The 16233-nt window shown below is 47.4% G+C and overlaps 1 protein-coding gene across 5 annotated transcripts in view; it reads right to left on the reverse strand.

Moving 5' to 3' along the window:
- Positions 1–16233, reverse strand: part of LOC147018129 (voltage-dependent L-type calcium channel subunit alpha-1D-like) — a 140881-nt gene that overhangs the window by 53283 nt on the left and 71365 nt on the right. For all 5 annotated transcript variants that reach the window (XM_085897487.1, XM_085897488.1, XM_085897489.1 and 2 more), the window contains 6 exons: positions 7391–7551; positions 6811–7036; positions 6502–6706; positions 6164–6284; positions 5832–5943; positions 3450–3537 (listed from right to left, as the gene is read on the reverse strand). In XM_085897487.1, coding sequence (XP_085753613.1) covers positions 3450–3537; positions 5832–5943; positions 6164–6284; positions 6502–6706; positions 6811–7036; positions 7391–7551 — 913 coding nt within the window. The remainder of the gene's footprint in view (positions 1–3449; positions 3538–5831; positions 5944–6163; positions 6285–6501; positions 6707–6810; positions 7037–7390; positions 7552–16233) is intronic.

A 16233-nucleotide genomic window follows, 5' to 3' on the forward strand; every position in this document is an offset into this window, starting at 1 on the left:
ATCATAGAATATCTGGAAGAAACGCAGCTCAACCACAAATGCCAATTGTTCTCGTATCCAATTTCGTGTCCACAAGGATTTCTTTTATTTTATTTTTAATCTCCAGTTCATCCGATACAACCTGAAAAAAATAATAATAATTACCTTCTATAGTCATATAATTATCAATATAGAAAAAAATAATAATAATAATTACCTTCTATTATTAGTACTGCAGCATAGCAAACCAATTGTTCGACTTTTCATATGTACCAAAATTGGTACGTATGTTGACTAATGTATTCTGAACAATTCTGGATATGGAGCCACTCGATATTTTGCCTTGGTCAGCTTTGGCGGCCATTTTGGAAAATGGCCACCATTCTACTTTAACAACATGGGATATCTGACATTGTTATTCTCTTTGTAGGTTTCTCAGAGGTGATAAATACTCCATGTGATGTGCGTTTACAAAGGAAAACAATACAAATGTCATTTGTGTTGATTTATTATATTTCCAACCATTGTATTAGGGGAAAATGGTCATTTTTATGGGAAAATCCATTTTCGCACACAGCATCAGTGACAGGTTCAGAAGTATTTTTGTTGTGGTGGTGCCAATCCAAATGCCAATGAGGAGACACGTCACCATGAAGAAACACCGCGTGCACAGGAAGCATTTGCCAAAGATATACAATCACTTGTGGCTGTCATTGAAGAGCTGGGGAATCCCTTCGAGGAGGATAGTCCAGATTTGCTGGTCCTAGACACCAAGGAGATTGCCGATCCTGCAGTGATTGAAACAGTTCGCACTGCCAAGCAGATTGGACAAGAACAGTTTCAGGCATACTCAAAGGATTGCCTCATCGACAGAACCAAGACTATTGACGAACCTATAAAGAGGAACAAACTCCCCCTCTTCGGAACAGACAGAAGACCAAAAGCACCCAAAGGAAAGGAAGCATCTGTGAAGAATGATATGGCCTTATTTGCAAGGCTCTACATCGGCTGCCAGAACCGCGATGGGAACCTGGACGAGTTATTCCGTCATGAAAATCAAGCATGGCCTCCCACGTTATCTGATGCAGATAAGCTACACCTGGGTAGCAAAAGCGACTTGCTGGTGCACCTTGAAGGCGTTGCTGAAGCTCAGTCTGATGCACCTGCTATCACTTCTGTTGTCCTTGACGGCGCCGTCATCGTGCAGATGCTGAAGCCTGGCACTGCCAAGACATTTGAAGAATATGCCCACCAAGTCTTCATCCCATACGTCGAGGGACAGCTGCATCGTGCTTCGCGTCTCAACCTCGTTTGGGATAGCTACAAAGATGGCTCCTTGAAGACAGCGACAAGGGAGAAACGAGGAAAAGGGGTGCGACGGCGCGTGGTGAGCACCGCAGCCATACCAGGAAACTGGCAGAGTTTCCTACGTGTCGACATAAACAAGGTGGAGCTCTTCACCTTCCTGTCTGATGTGCTGGTGCAGTCCTTCCATGATGAGGCAAAGGAGCTGGTAGTCACTGATGGTGAAGCAGTCATCTGCCTTCCAAGGCAGGAAGATGAAAGCTCTCTGGCTCCATGTGGTCAAGAAGAGGCAGACACTCGCATCATGCTACATGTGGCCCATGCTGCAGAACATGACCACCGTCGGATTCAAGTTCGAACCGTAGATACCGACGTCGTCGTCTTGGCGGTAATGGTAGCCCAGGCACTACCATGCGTGGATGAACTCTGGATTGCCTTTGGGACGGGCAAGAACTACCGCTACATCCCTGCCCATGAAATAGCTGCCTCCCTCGGTCCACAGAAGGCACGTGCCCTCCCTGTCTTCCATGCCATGACCGGATGTGACACAGTATCAGCATTCGTGGGGCATGGGAAGAAATCAGCCTGGGCCACATGGAACTCGTTTCCAGAACTGACAGATTCTCTTGTGACCCTAACCACCATGCCAGTCAACATCCAAGATGACACAATGCACTGCATTGAAAGGTTTGTGGTGCTCCTCTATGACCGCACCAGCCCATATACGGACGTCATCGAGGCCAGATAGAAACTCTTCGCCAAGAGGAACTCCGTCCAGCGCATCCCACCTACCTACGATGCTTTGGAACAGCATGTGAGGAGATCAGTCTTCCAGGATGGCTATGTCTGGGGGCAGGTCTTGGTCCCTCAACCCGTGCTTCCATCACCAACAAGCTGGGGCTGGTGGCAAACAGAGGATGGGTCCTACGAACCACTCTGGACCACACTCCCTGAGGCTTCAAAAAGCTGCTTCGAGCTGGTGTCGTGCGGCTGCAAAAAAGGCTGTAGAAACCGCTGCAAATGCAAGAAGGCTAATCTGCAATGCACTGGACTGTGTGCTTGTGAAGGAGAATGCCAGTAGACAGACGCAGTAGACACAGACTGAGATATCGGCCTTGCTTAGAATGTGCAAATGCAAAGTCACATTGCTTGTAAAAGTGTTGACTTCTTGATCCAGAGCCAGTACACTTGAGCTCAGAAACTCATATTGTACTGGACTGATGTATGCGTGTACCATGTGTCCTGGTAGAATTGTAGTAGACAGTAAACCGTAGCCACTTCAAAGTGAAGTGTGCAATAATTTGACCACATTTTCTGAGTTTGTCATTATCACGATTATATTATCAGTTCCCTTTTCAAAATAGAGTAAAGTATGTAATGTATAATGCAATTTTTGTTGATTCCAAACCCATTGAATGTGATGAATATCATTTGACTCTTGTTCTCCATGCAATAATGGGTACTTTTCAGCGAAAAGTTTCAGGAGAGCAGCAATTTACAAATCAAATCATGGCTTTTTACCGAAAATACTGGCTCATAATATTTGAATATGCCTTTTCATGGTCAATTTACTGAATTTTACACTTTCCTTATATCTACCACCAATACAATAAGAAAATAAGAGCATATAGCCAATTTTGCTAAAGTAGAATGGCGGCCATTTTGGAAAATGGTCGCCGAAGCTGACCAAGGCACAATTTCGGGTGGCTCCATGTCTAGAATTGTTCGGAATAAATTATTCTACATGTGTACCAATTTTGGTGCTTTTATGCAAATTTCAACAATTGATCTGAAATATCAGATTATGTTTCTGGACTATAACACCCTGAAACCTGTCCCATCTTTTTGCCACATCCTTAACATAAAATGTTGGTGTTTTGGAACTGTTGAATGTATTCCGATAACATTTTGAACGCCCCTCATACTTCTGTACATCATCAGAAGAATGGACTTCATCAGCTTGAATATAATCAATGCATATTGCTTAAAATTTTTCTGATCAAATCATTTTATCAAACAAACTAATTCTTGGCGTTAAATTTTCTTTTTTTCAACCCAAATTTCAACACTCAACATTTAAGTAAGCAACAAGAAAACAAACTTCGACAAATAATGGCTCCGAAGCACTATTCGTGAATATGTTGACACACTCTCTCATCATTTACCACTGTTGCATCCTCTCCAATAATTCCCGGTTGTTTTGTCATCACTGCACGGCCCACATCATCACTTGGCTGTTTTACTTCCTTTGCCCTGTTTTGGTAACAAGAAAATGTGATTACATCTCACTGTTGTCCGATACAATTTCATTGTCACGTTATAACACTAATGTTATGATGGCATGAATATAGTTATGGCATTTTTAGTCCAACATAATGGTGCAGAAGTAGCATACTTTTGATGCTGTTATTGAGCTGTTAACTCTGGGTGTTATTTGCAACCTGACTATAAACCTGCTTCACAGACAGGCTGTTACACGACAAAGTGCAACATTCCTCGGATGGACGTTAGACTGGGTGACCCATCTGCAAGCATTAGTTGGTGGATGTTGACGATCTCGTGGTTTTTTTTAGTGAATAGTAGGCGAATAATCATCGGCACCATGAACAAATGACAATTCCATGCCTGAATCACCTTCAGTTGAATGTCAAACCTGGAAAGCCAGTTGGTGAAAATCTTGAACTTTCCCTGGCTATCTCCGAAATAAGGTGGGAATAATCGGGGCTGTTAAATTGGGGCCATTTGGTAATCATAGTGGAATGTTGCAAGCATGGTACTCCATCTGGGGGGTATAATTTGCTGGAAAGGTAAAGTGGATTCAGATGCTGGACCCTGCCTCAATTAAACGTCTTAGACAGCATCAGTGGTTACTTAGCAACCCGCCCTGCCGCATAATTATTTGTGGTTCATCGGCTTCAGGATCGTCGGCCGGATCATAGATTTTAGAAATCCCCTCGTGAATGAACCTTACCTCCTCAGAATGTCACAATACTTCTCATGAGCTGAGAGATGGTTGTGTGGAGGCTACGCTTTGTGTTTGTAATTGAAATTGATTATAGAGAAAATGTAACATAAAGGTTCAACTGATCAATGGATCATAGTTGATTTAAATATTATCAGCAATTACAATGAGAATGACAGGAAATAATATGAAATGTAATTAAGTGTGCCAATATCATCTTTATAATTACAGTATATCCCAAGCAAAAGAATCAATAATTTTACTGAATTGTTTAAACAATGTGCTCTGCATTATACAACCTATTACACTGATTATCATGAGAGGTACAAACCATTTACAATATATATATATATATATATATATATATATATATATATATATATATATATATATATATATCCATCCATCCATTAGGACCATACTCTGTGCAGAGCGTTGGTGCCGCCGAAGCAGTCTCCTTGGCTATTGGGAACAATCCTGGACGGGTCGCCACTCCGACACAGTATACCAGCATGCTGGCACTCATTTTGCCGACCTTGGAAGGATGACAGGCAGAGTCAACCCCACCTGGTGTTAATTCAACAGCTGAGCGGGATTTGAACTCAGGACCCTAGGATCCCAAGCCCACGACCTTAACCATTAAGCCAACACCAGGCATATGTATACATGTATATATATATATATATATATATATATATATATATATATATATATATATATATATATATATATATATATATATATGCATATACATACACATTGTTTTTTTATACAAGGACTAAGGCACATAATGGAGCTCTCTCTCACACACACACACACACACACACACACACACACACACACACACACACACACACACACACACACACACACACACACACACACACACACACACACACACACACACACACAATCACTTCCTGAGATACTCTGGGTACCAGCGACGTCATAACAAAGGTGCCACTTTTCTCATCACACTCAGTGGGGTATTTCCTCAGGAGGAATTTCTTCTCTCCATGGACCTATTGTTGTCCGTCTGTGCTCTATCCTCCATCCTTTTAAATGCTGAATATTAAGCAAGGAAGCAGCACATACCATTTTTTAAGTCTTTGGTATGACTCAGCCAGGGTTTGAACCACCGACCTCCCAGACTCAGAGCAGACACTCTAACCATTACACCACCGAGTCTGGTAATATGCTTCGAAAATCAGGAACACTTCACAAGCAGATAGATGGCCTCATAAGGAGGCACTTGTTTGTTATGTATGAGCAAGGGGTGGGGTAGAGTGAGAGTTAGAGAGAAAACTGAAAATAAGAAATTTGAGAAAAGGAAGAGAAGGGATGGGTGGGGAAGAGATGATAGGCTGGTAGGATATAAAGTTGGAGGGAAGAGAAAATTTAATGGAGGTTGGGAAGAGACATGAACAAAGAAAACAAAAGGATCATAATATATAGAAGACTCCAAAGTTGAACTTTCCTGAAGTTGAATTATCACAGCTTTTGGTGAATACTTGTTTCAACTTTTTAGTAACACGGTCAGTGTCAACGGCATAAAATGGTGGCAGCGTTCATGAGTCTACCACACCTTGCTTTCCTCCGCTCCTTCTCCTGCTGTACCTCTTTCTGAGCTGTTGTCAAGCTCTCAGCATCTGCAAGGTTGTCGACAGCAATGGCCAGGAAGACGTTGAGAAGCACATCTGTAGAAGGACCTCAAGAAACACAACCATCCTGATGTGGAATATAATCAATCACCCAAAATCATTTAGATACCCTCTTTGGCAAACATAGAAAAAACGTCAAGAACATTGGTTGATCAAATATCTTACTTCAGTCCCCTATACCATAAAATCTTACAAAGATTCGAACAACATCTGGCAAGTTATCAATTGTATTATGTACATTGCATGTGAAGGATACAGTTTCCACAGATAAAGAGGAAGATAAAGTAGAAACACACAAGGATGCCAGGAAAATATGGACCACCGTAAGCCATAATACCATTGTACATTACCATATTCCAGTCCTCTCCAGTCAGTATCTAAAGGGACAACACCTAAAATAGATTATAATGGTTGAAAGTTTACTCAAGCAACAGACAAGTGCAAATACTGAGCTAATGCTTTTGCAAATTAATATTATTTTAAAATTATTGAAAGAAACGATATGAAATTAGGTAGAGATGCCTTGAAAGTCAACTCTTGTGGTGGGATAATGCATCAATAGTAAGCAGAGCAGAGTGAATGATCCCACTCGACCTGAAAGACTGTAAGAAGAGCATTTGGAAATGAATCGAAAGTGCTTCTTCGAGGTTGTGGACTGTGGCTGAACCGACTTCCAAAGAGCTGCATTCCAAGCAGGGCAAAGATGATGATGAAAAGGAAGAGGAGGAGCAACAGGGAGGCAATGGACCGCATTGAGTTCAGAAGAGACATGACCAAGTTGGTCAGTGAATTCCAGTATCTGGCAAAAGATCAGTGAGGGATATATTAGAGTAAACTGGTTGTGATTCGATCTTAAATCACACTCCTAACCGAAAGAACCCCAATACTGCAAATTTTTACCACCTTGTGACCTTGAAAATCCGAAGAAGACGAACACAACGCAAGACACAAATCCCAAGAGGCTCCATCAATCCCAAGTCCACAAGGAGATCCTCCAAGATTCCTCCACAAACCACGAAGCAGTCAAATCGGTTAAACAGTGACACAAAATATCCTTCAAGGCTGAGGCTGTACATCTTGAGGACCATCTCCAGAGTGAAGAGAGCAAGCAGGCTCTTGTTGACCACATCTAGGGTGAGTGGATAGAATCATTTAAATTGCTTATCACACCATATTATCCCACTTACTGATTGCTGTGATGTAGTGTCTTCACATTGAGTTGCTTACTGTTGCACTACAATATTCTGCACAATATGATTGTTGTTTCATGGTTATGATAAAATCGTGCAATATGTTGAAAAGAATGCTTGGAAGTGAAGGTCAGAATGGTGCTTTATCATCTTGACTTTTGATCAAAATGTCTCAAATTACAATTATATTGTGCTGCTGGAGAATAGAGATTGATGCAAATTTTCAATTGCGGTGCTTTTTGTAGGAAGAGGTAATGTTGTATGTCCAAGGACAATGTGCATTGGGTGCAGACCTTGGGTTTGGGTTAGCCACAGGGGTTGTCCATGATGTTCAGTCGCAATGGAGAGCGTGTTCAGAAACACCAGAGCTATGATCAGCCAAAAAAACGCAGCGGACTTCACACAAGCCCGGCATCGTCTTCGACAAAGCCGATGCAACCGCTGCCAGCGTAGACTTGGTGTTATTGGGTGAAGTTTGGGGTCGTATGGAAACAAAAAAAAGTCATACATTATACACTGGTAACACTGAACAACAAATTTCAAAAAAATTTTTTTACTGGAGATGTGTAAAGTGATTAAGACTAATTTGGGTACGCTGATTTCAAAAATCATAACCGTTTTGCTGTATCACGTCAGGATTTTCAGGAACAGAAATATTCCCATTGCCTAGAAGTCAGGATTTCAATGAAATTTACATATGTCTTTAACATGTCTATTTCGTACAATTGTTGTTAACTTGTGTTATATTTCTTTCTTTCAGATAAAGATGAGTAGGTGTTCCTGTACCAATCATCCTGACAACTTCTGTTATGTGTGTGGTCGGTATACCAAAAAAGATCAACAGCGAAGTATATCTACAGCAGTGAAAATGAAGGCCGCCTACTTTCACTACTTCGGGTGTAAGGTGGGGGACCAAGAACAGAGCTGGGCACCACACATCTGCTGCACAAGCTGTCACACAACCTTGACTCAGTGGTTGGTGGGCAAGCGCACGAGCATGCCATTTACGGTGCCCATGATATGGCGTGAGCCGCAGAATCATCATGATGATTGTTATTTCTGCTGCACAAGCATCGCCGGCTTCAACAAGAAGACTAAAGGTCACATCAAGTGTACGCTGACTGCGTCTCTGCTCGTAAACCTGTGCCTCATGATGACGAGAACCCCGTTCCAACACCTCCAGCTGATCAGAACATAGCTGTAAGCAGTGGTGAAGAGGATGGTGATGATGAACCTTTTGAACCCGACACTCAAGAATCACACCTTCTGAACCAGGGAGACTTAAATGATCTTGTAAGAGATCTCTCGCTGTCAAAGGCGAAGGCAGAGCTGCTTGGATCAAGGCTGCAGCAGTGGAATCTACTTGAACCTAACACCAAGATATCCTTGTTCAGAGCACGTCACAGAGACATGGCTGAGTTCTTTGAGATGGAAGACACGATGACATTCTGCAGTGACATCAACGGTCTGTTGAAAGAACTTGGGTGTGATCACGATCCTGCAGACTGGCGCCTCTTCATCGACTCGGGGAAGAACAGCTTGAAGGCTGTTTTGCTCCACAATGGCAACGAGAAACCATCAGTCCCACTGGCTCACGCGTTCGGCATGACAGAGACCTATGAGACTATGCAGCAGCTGCTTGATTCCATCAAGTACAATGACTTCAACTGGCACATCTGCGGAGACTTGAAAGTGGTGGCGCTGATGTTAGGGCTGCAGTCAGGCTACACGAAATACATGTGCTTCCTTTGTCTCTGGGATAGCAGAGACGACAAGAATCACTGGACGAAGAAAGATTGGGAAGAGCAAAAAGAGCATGTACCTGGTCGACACAATGTGAAGCATGTCGCCCTTGTCGACCCAGCCAAGGTTTTCCTTCCACCACTCCACATAAAGCTCGGCTTGATGAAAAGTTTTGTACGGGCAATGGATCTGAATGGGCGTGGGTTTTTATACCTCAAGGAAAAGTTTGGCAACACCTTGTCGGAGGCCAAGATCAAGGCTGGTGTCTTTGTTGGACCGCAAATCCGACAGATTATGAAGGACGAAACTTTTCCGACAACTCTAAACCCCAAAGAGCTGGCAGCGTGGAGGAGCTTCAAAGCTGTGACGGACAACTTCTTGGGGAACGAGCGCGCGGACAACTATGAAGAAATAGTGCAGCAGCTGCTGGAGTCCTTCAGGAAACTTGGCTCCAGGATGTCCCTGAAAATCCATTTCCTACACCAGCACCTGAACTTCTTCCCTGACAACTTGGGAGCAGTCTCGGACGAGCACGGCGAGCGATTCCACCAAGAGATTTCACTCATGGAGACGCGTTACCAAGGGCGGCACAACCCGAACATGATGGGCGATTTCTGCTGGTTCCTGCATCGTGAAACTGACACAGAGCAGCACAAACGCAAAGCCAAATGCCTAAAGCATTTTTAATTACATTCTAGTGGAGTTTTTCTGTAATTTCTATAATTTTGAAGCATTCATGATGAAATAAATGAATAAATGAATTTTTGTAAATTTCATTGAAATCCTGACTTCTAGGCAATGGGAATATTTCTGTTACTGAAAATCCTGACGTGATACAGCAAAACGGTTATGATTTTTGAAATCAGCGTAACCAAATTAGTCTAAATCACTTTACACATCTCCAGTAAAAAATTTTTGTTGTTCAGTGTAATCACCGTTATATTTTGTTTGGGTCGGACGATTGCTTTGTAAAATCTTATGCAATTACAAATATGTATCCGAAGTTCTCTGAAGTATAGGCACCACAAATGACTTTTGTTTGCAATTTGTCTGCATTTAAACAACAATGACACAGGTTGACAACTCAGCCATAGCTACAACATCAAAAGCAATCTTCAACACTCCTTTTAAAAGGGACTGTGGGATCTTTAATTTCCACCATCAAATGCTTGCAGGTGGAACACTGGGTGTAATGTCCCTTTGGAGGACAATGCACTCACGAATGCAACACCCTGCCTGAGTAGTACCAGGGTGACAATCAGAGTAGTCTGTTCGGGAATTGAACAAAGAAAGACAGCTCAGAGGTGAGTGAACTGTTTCTCAGCCGTCTTGGGAGCCCTTGACCTTTCACAAGTATCAACACATATATATATATATATATATATATATATATATATATATATATATATATATATATATATATATATATATATATATTGTTGTGGTTGACCAAATTCGCAAACCACCATTCAGGCCCCTTAGGTGAGATATCTCTGTAAGTATATGTGTAGTTAGGCCCAAACCCGTTGTTTCGAGGGAATAAATGTCATTCAGTCGGGCTGCGACTCTTCAGGATAGCCGTTTTTCTTTTACTATCTTTATTTTGGACCAGCCGCCATTACTGCCACCACCAACCACGTCTCAACAGCCATCACAACAACAACCACCAACCACAACGCCGCTTCACAACAACAACCACCAACCACAACGCCGCTTCACAACAACCACCAACCACAACGCCGCTTCACAACAACAACCACAACGCCGCTTCACAACAACAACCACCAACCACAACGCCGCTTCACCACAACCGCCACGACCTTTACCGTCACAACTCGCCACCATCGCATCCACACCATCTCGCGCCACTCGTGGGCACCGATACTGGACTCGTGCAGGGCGCGCACTGAGCAGCGTATTCAAAAACATCACAGACTTTCCGAGAAAAACGGATCAAAAACGACTCACGCCCACTTCTGTTCCGTCCTATCGGTGAGCGAGGGGCGATTTGGCGCCGCCTCCAGGGCGTTGGAGGGCGGTCGCTATATGCAAATTCATGGATCAAAAAGCATTCACGCCCACTTTTCCTCGGTCCAATGGGGAGCCAGTTAGAGGTGCAGGGTCGGAGGCAAAGGGTCAAGGGTGAAAGAGCGAAGCCACGGGGCTTATAAAAATGGCTGCGTTCGTCAGTAAAGGCAGGAGTTGTGCGGAGTTCAAGAGAGTCGTCAGTGGAGCTGGAAAGAAGTGGGAGAAGTCAAGAGTGAAGAGTTGGGACGAGCCAAGAGAGGAGACGGAGAGGGCGAGTAGACGGAGCTGTGGAGAGGTGGCGGCGGCGAAGGCGGACGAGGGGGTGCTCGCGTCGGTGCCGGGAGCTGCAGAGGGAGAGGCCAGCAATGCGACCGAGGTCGAGGAGGAGACGCTCGCCGCGTGACCCGAGACAGGGTGATATCCTCCTTCCCCCGAGCATCAGCAACCCCCTCCTGTTTCCCCCCGCGCTGAGATAGTGCGACAAAGGGGGCCCCTTTCCCACCCCCTACCAGACACTGTCCGCGAGGCCCGCGGAGTTGAGGCGCCACCGCCACTTTGCGTCTCATCATCAGACGGGTAGGCCCGACACGGTCTCGGCCCCAGGCCCGTCTACCCCCCTCATCCTGGAGGGTGGTTCTCTTTTCTTTTGCTTTGGGAATATGTGTTGTTGGCGCCGTCTGTGAAGTAAAATTGTATAAGTGTTGCCGTGTGCTCGGTAGTCGGATAGCTCTGCATTGTGTTTCTCTTTTATATTTGCTTTTTGTGTAATATTGTGTTTCTTCTTCCTTTACATGTGCTTTTGGTGGAATTGTATATGTGTGCTTTCCGTGTGCCGCAAAATAAATGTGAATTATGTTGAACTGTTTTCCCGCATCGCTTCGTCTTTTCTTTCATTGAATCTCCATCTTGCTTCACGTAAAGGGTTGGTCGTGGGCTAAAACGCCCGATAATTAATCGAACCGTCGAGGCCGACGAATAACACCGCTCAGTTATCCCGATAGTACGGAACGGGTTGCTTAAAGTGGCCCGTGTCCGAAGTCGACCTGCGGCGAGGTGCGATCGCCCGGTCTACCCTCCGTGTGGGTACTTAGGTAGGTCGAATTTGGCGAGCAACCCTATCCCACGCGGGGGCCGATTGGCACGATCGTGGTGAGACCGAAAGGTCCACCCGTGACTAGTTCCCGGCGTTAGTCCGAGAGGGTCACGACTGGATTGTCCGTCCGGTGGGCGACGTGCCGCGATTCGAGTTACGTGGCCGTCCGCACGCCGGCGGGCGCGAATCCGCAACACTGGTGTCAGGAGTGGGATATAAACCCATCGCCCTCCTCGCGGCACTGGTATCGGAGAACGGGAAAACGGGCTCTCCTGTCTCCAATTAAATTCACGGGAATCGGTCCAGGGGTGAGAGGAGCGACCCCCGATTCCCTCCAAATTACGAGCAAGCTAAATTAACCCTTTAAGAGAAGCAAGATGGCGTCTCAAGGCGAGCGGGAGCCGGGGGTATTAGAAATGGATGTAGAATGTGTAGAATCCATGGCTCAGGATGAAATCCCCGTGCAGGAAATGTTGGTTGTACAGGAAAACGAACTCGCCCAACTGAACCCAGAGCCCGAAATGGGTGCGGCAGCAGCCGCGGTGTATGACACCTCCCCTCCCCCTCTCCACCAAAACCCTTCCCCAACCCCTGCCGAAACGGCTCACCCAAGCGCACCCGACATGGCCCAGCTATTCACCATGCTGGCACAAATGAATGCGGAAATGACAGCAAGGATGGATGCGAATACACAAAAGATGGATGCGAATGCACAAAAGATGGATACAAACGCAAATGAATTTATAAACAAAATGAAAGGAATGAACGAAAAGATGGATGCGAATACACAGCAAATGAACAAGCAAATGAAGGAAGAAGCTAAAAAGCTGCGGGGTGAGACGCAGAACATGGGCCGATGCCTGCAGGCGGGCATGAAGGCCGTGACCAGGGAGATAAAAATGGCGACTCCACGTGTGGGAGCGAACGAGCTGGGAGGGGGTGCAACGGCTGTCGGGCCCGCGGTGGAGGCGGGTAAAAAAATAATTCGGGGGACGTGTTGGGCGAGGGTCGTGACGATGACCGAAAGGGAAAAATTAAATGGGGAGACCAAAACGTGTGAGACGAGACACGAGGTGACGACAAAGGAAATAAAAATAGTTGAGACACGGGAGATGGGAACGATAGAGGGAAGACTGCACGATGAAGACGGGGTAAGTGACGCACACACACACACACACACACACACACGGAGGTAGTGGAGGATCATGGGGGTGAGCTCGCGGAGCGTGTAGGGACCCAGTGCGAGTAGCGGGATGACCTCCTCCAGGAACGAGGGGAGGGAGTATTCCCCCTTGAGGCGAGTCACGACCAGGTGGGTTCGGTCGTGCTTTGTGAGGTCGAGGGGACGAGTGCTGTGGACAGGTGCACGGAGAGCTTGGGGGGTATAGAGGCCCCGGAGACCCTTGTGGGGACACGAATCCCCAGTGTGGTTGTCCCTGTGTGTGTGGTGCAAGGTGTGAGTGCGTCCCCGTGTGTGGAAGCGACCCCGTGTGTGAGTGGTGTGGTGGCGATGGTGCCAGAGTACGTGCTTCCCAGCACGCCGTGTGTGAGTGAGGCACCGTGTGTGGAAGAGGCCGTGTGTGTGGATGGAACGGCCAGTGTTGATGAGGAACCGCGGTTGAGTGCCCCCGTTTGTGTGAGTAGTATGGCACGAGTGAGTGGAAGGCCGCGAGTGAATGGAGCACCACGTGTGAGTGGTATGGTTTATGCAAGGGAGACCGTGTGTGTGAGACAGCGGTATGTGAGGGAGATGTCGGTTGGCATGCGGGAGCACGCAGCCGCGTCTCCCGGTGTGAATGTAATGGAATGGAGTGTGAGCGTCGTAACACGCAGGTGTGTGTGGGTTGAATGGCGACGACGGCGACACCAGAGGAAAGAAAGCCGAGTAGCGGCTGTAGCTGTTTCGGGGACCGTGCCGGGTTCACCCAGCAGTGAGCACGAGGTCCGTGCTGTGCAACGCACGAGGCCCCCACGTGCTCGCTTGCGAGAGTGAAGTCCCGGTCCGGAAACGCCAGCGGTGGATTTGCCGATCCCGCGGACGGACAAAGTTTAGGCAGGATAATGGATTTTGACCGGACGGGTTCTCCACGCGATCGTGTGTGAAGCTCCACCGGCAAAGCACATGTGTTCGCGTGGGGAACCCCTCGAGACGTGGGGCTTGTGTTTTTTTTTATGCGCACGGTGACGTCATGGCTGCACGTGGGGTTGGAATCCGGCAGGAGGGGTATCCCTGCCGGATAGTACCGTCCAAGGAGGGACGAGGAACACGTGCAGCTGCATGACGTCACGGGCAAGTGCAAAGTGCGCGAGCTGTGAGTTGCCGCGCTGGTGATGCGCATGAAAAAAAAAACAAAAAAAAAACAAGCCTCACTTTCGGGGCCGCAGGATTCTTGGGCAAGGGGTGGAAGACCCCCTTACCTAGGGCACAGGATGGAAACTAGTTAGGGGGAAGGGTTAGCTTAGCTAGACCGGCTCCATGGGGCAGGGGTAAGTCCTCATGGGGCCCGTGGAATGGATTAGTTAGAGGGATTGTTAGCCAGATTTAGGTTGGGAAATTTATTAATGGGATTATTCGGAGACAGTGACAGACTTGTGGATGTGTAGTGGGGACGTAGCTTAGCTACGTAGGTTAAATGGAACGTGCTATAGTTTAAGGGACGACGTGGGAGCACGAGTTAGTTAGGGGAGGTAGTTAGGAGGATGGCAGAGTTCAGTGGTGAGTGTGTTGAAGACTTGGTGAGTGAAGTGGAAGCGTGTGCTTGTTGAGTGAGTGAGGCCGGCGGGTCTGTGTGAGTGGAGCGAATGGGGAATGCATGGTGCGATGAGTGATTGGGGGGAGGAGTGACTCCCGCCCAAGGGACCCCGGGGTCAGAGTAAAGTGAGTTAGGGGGTTAGTTAAATTGAAAAATGGAAGTCGTTTTGTTGTTGGTGGGGAAGTAGGCTCGAAACCCGTTTGGAGGGTGCAGGAGCCCTGTTGACGGGCTGGGAGCGTGGCTGCGAAAAGTGAGTATCGCTGAGTGGGTACCCCGGGCACCAGGCTAGTCGGCCGTGGTAGGCCAAGGGCCCATGGGGGGCCGGGATAGCGTAGTGGGCACGGGTGCGCCTGCTTGGTGCGGGGGCCCGAGGCGCCATTAGCCGCGTGGGCAGTGTTGTGGGCACGGGTGACCCTCGGAAAGGGGCCTGGGAAGCCAGCCTGCCACGTGTGCGTTTCAGGGGAGGTGCCATGGGGGGCACTCCCCGGTGTTAGGGAGCTGGTAGGCTCGGAGGCAGTGTAGTGCCCGGGGGTGCCATAGCGGGAGAATCGGCAGAGGGTCGTGCCTGCCAAAGGGAGCCACGTGTCCCAGCCATGAGACCGTGTGAGGGCACGGAGAGAAAATTGTGGGCGAGGCCCGAAATTGTGAGGACACCAACACAGGCGACGGGAATCTGGGTTGTTAGAACCAATAGTTTAAGCGAGAGGCGCTTGTTGAAAGCCCCGGGGTAGTTTAACAGTTAAATGGATAGGGTAGATTAGGAAGTGTACCCCTCCGCACCATCCATCCCCTCGCTCTCGTTGTGGGCCGCTGGACCCACTTTGGTTATAGATCGCCGAACTCTGGGGAGGCCATCCTGAGGCTTCGTTGGGCCTCGACACAGGACGCTAGCTCTCCCTTGTTCCCCTCCGGGAAGGGAACGTAGGGGTTGGGAGTAGGCTAGGTGACAGGATAGGTTAGCCGAACAAGGACAGTACAGGGGGTTAAGGGACGATTTATAGTGGGGAAGTAAAAATAAAAAAACAACAAAAAAATAAGTTGGGGCTAAATTGGGGTTTGACAAATTAAGGGAGTGGGTATGTACAGTGACAGGCAAAGGCGATAGGTTGGGAGGGAGACAGGTAGGTAGGTCCGAGCCCGCCTTCTGAGTGGTCAGCACCACCGCACTCCCTCCACCAACCTCCACTGAACGGCAAAGGCTGGCCAACTTCATCGGCTGGCCGTGTTTTGCTTCAAGGCGGAGGCCGGCCAACTTCATCGGCAGCTGTTGTTTTGTTGCAAGGCCTGTGCCATCGGCTGGCCGTGTTTTGCTTCAAGGCCTATGCCGGCCACTTCATCTGCTGGCTGTTTTTCTTCAAGGCCTGTGCCGGCCAGTTCATCTGCCGGCTGTGTTTGCCTGCAGCGGCCTTCTTCTGCGGGCTGTGTTTGCCTGCTGCCTTTGCCATGCCATGCCCACTGCCCCTGTTCACCAGCCCCGTTCAATTTTTGCTTTGCCCCCCCTGTTCATTGCCATGTGCGC

This window comes from Eptatretus burgeri, chromosome 10 (assembly GCF_056783735.1).
Source record: "Eptatretus burgeri isolate ZD-2024b chromosome 10, Ebu_testis_v1, whole genome shotgun sequence".
NCBI lineage: Eukaryota > Metazoa > Chordata > Myxini > Myxiniformes > Myxinidae > Eptatretus > Eptatretus burgeri.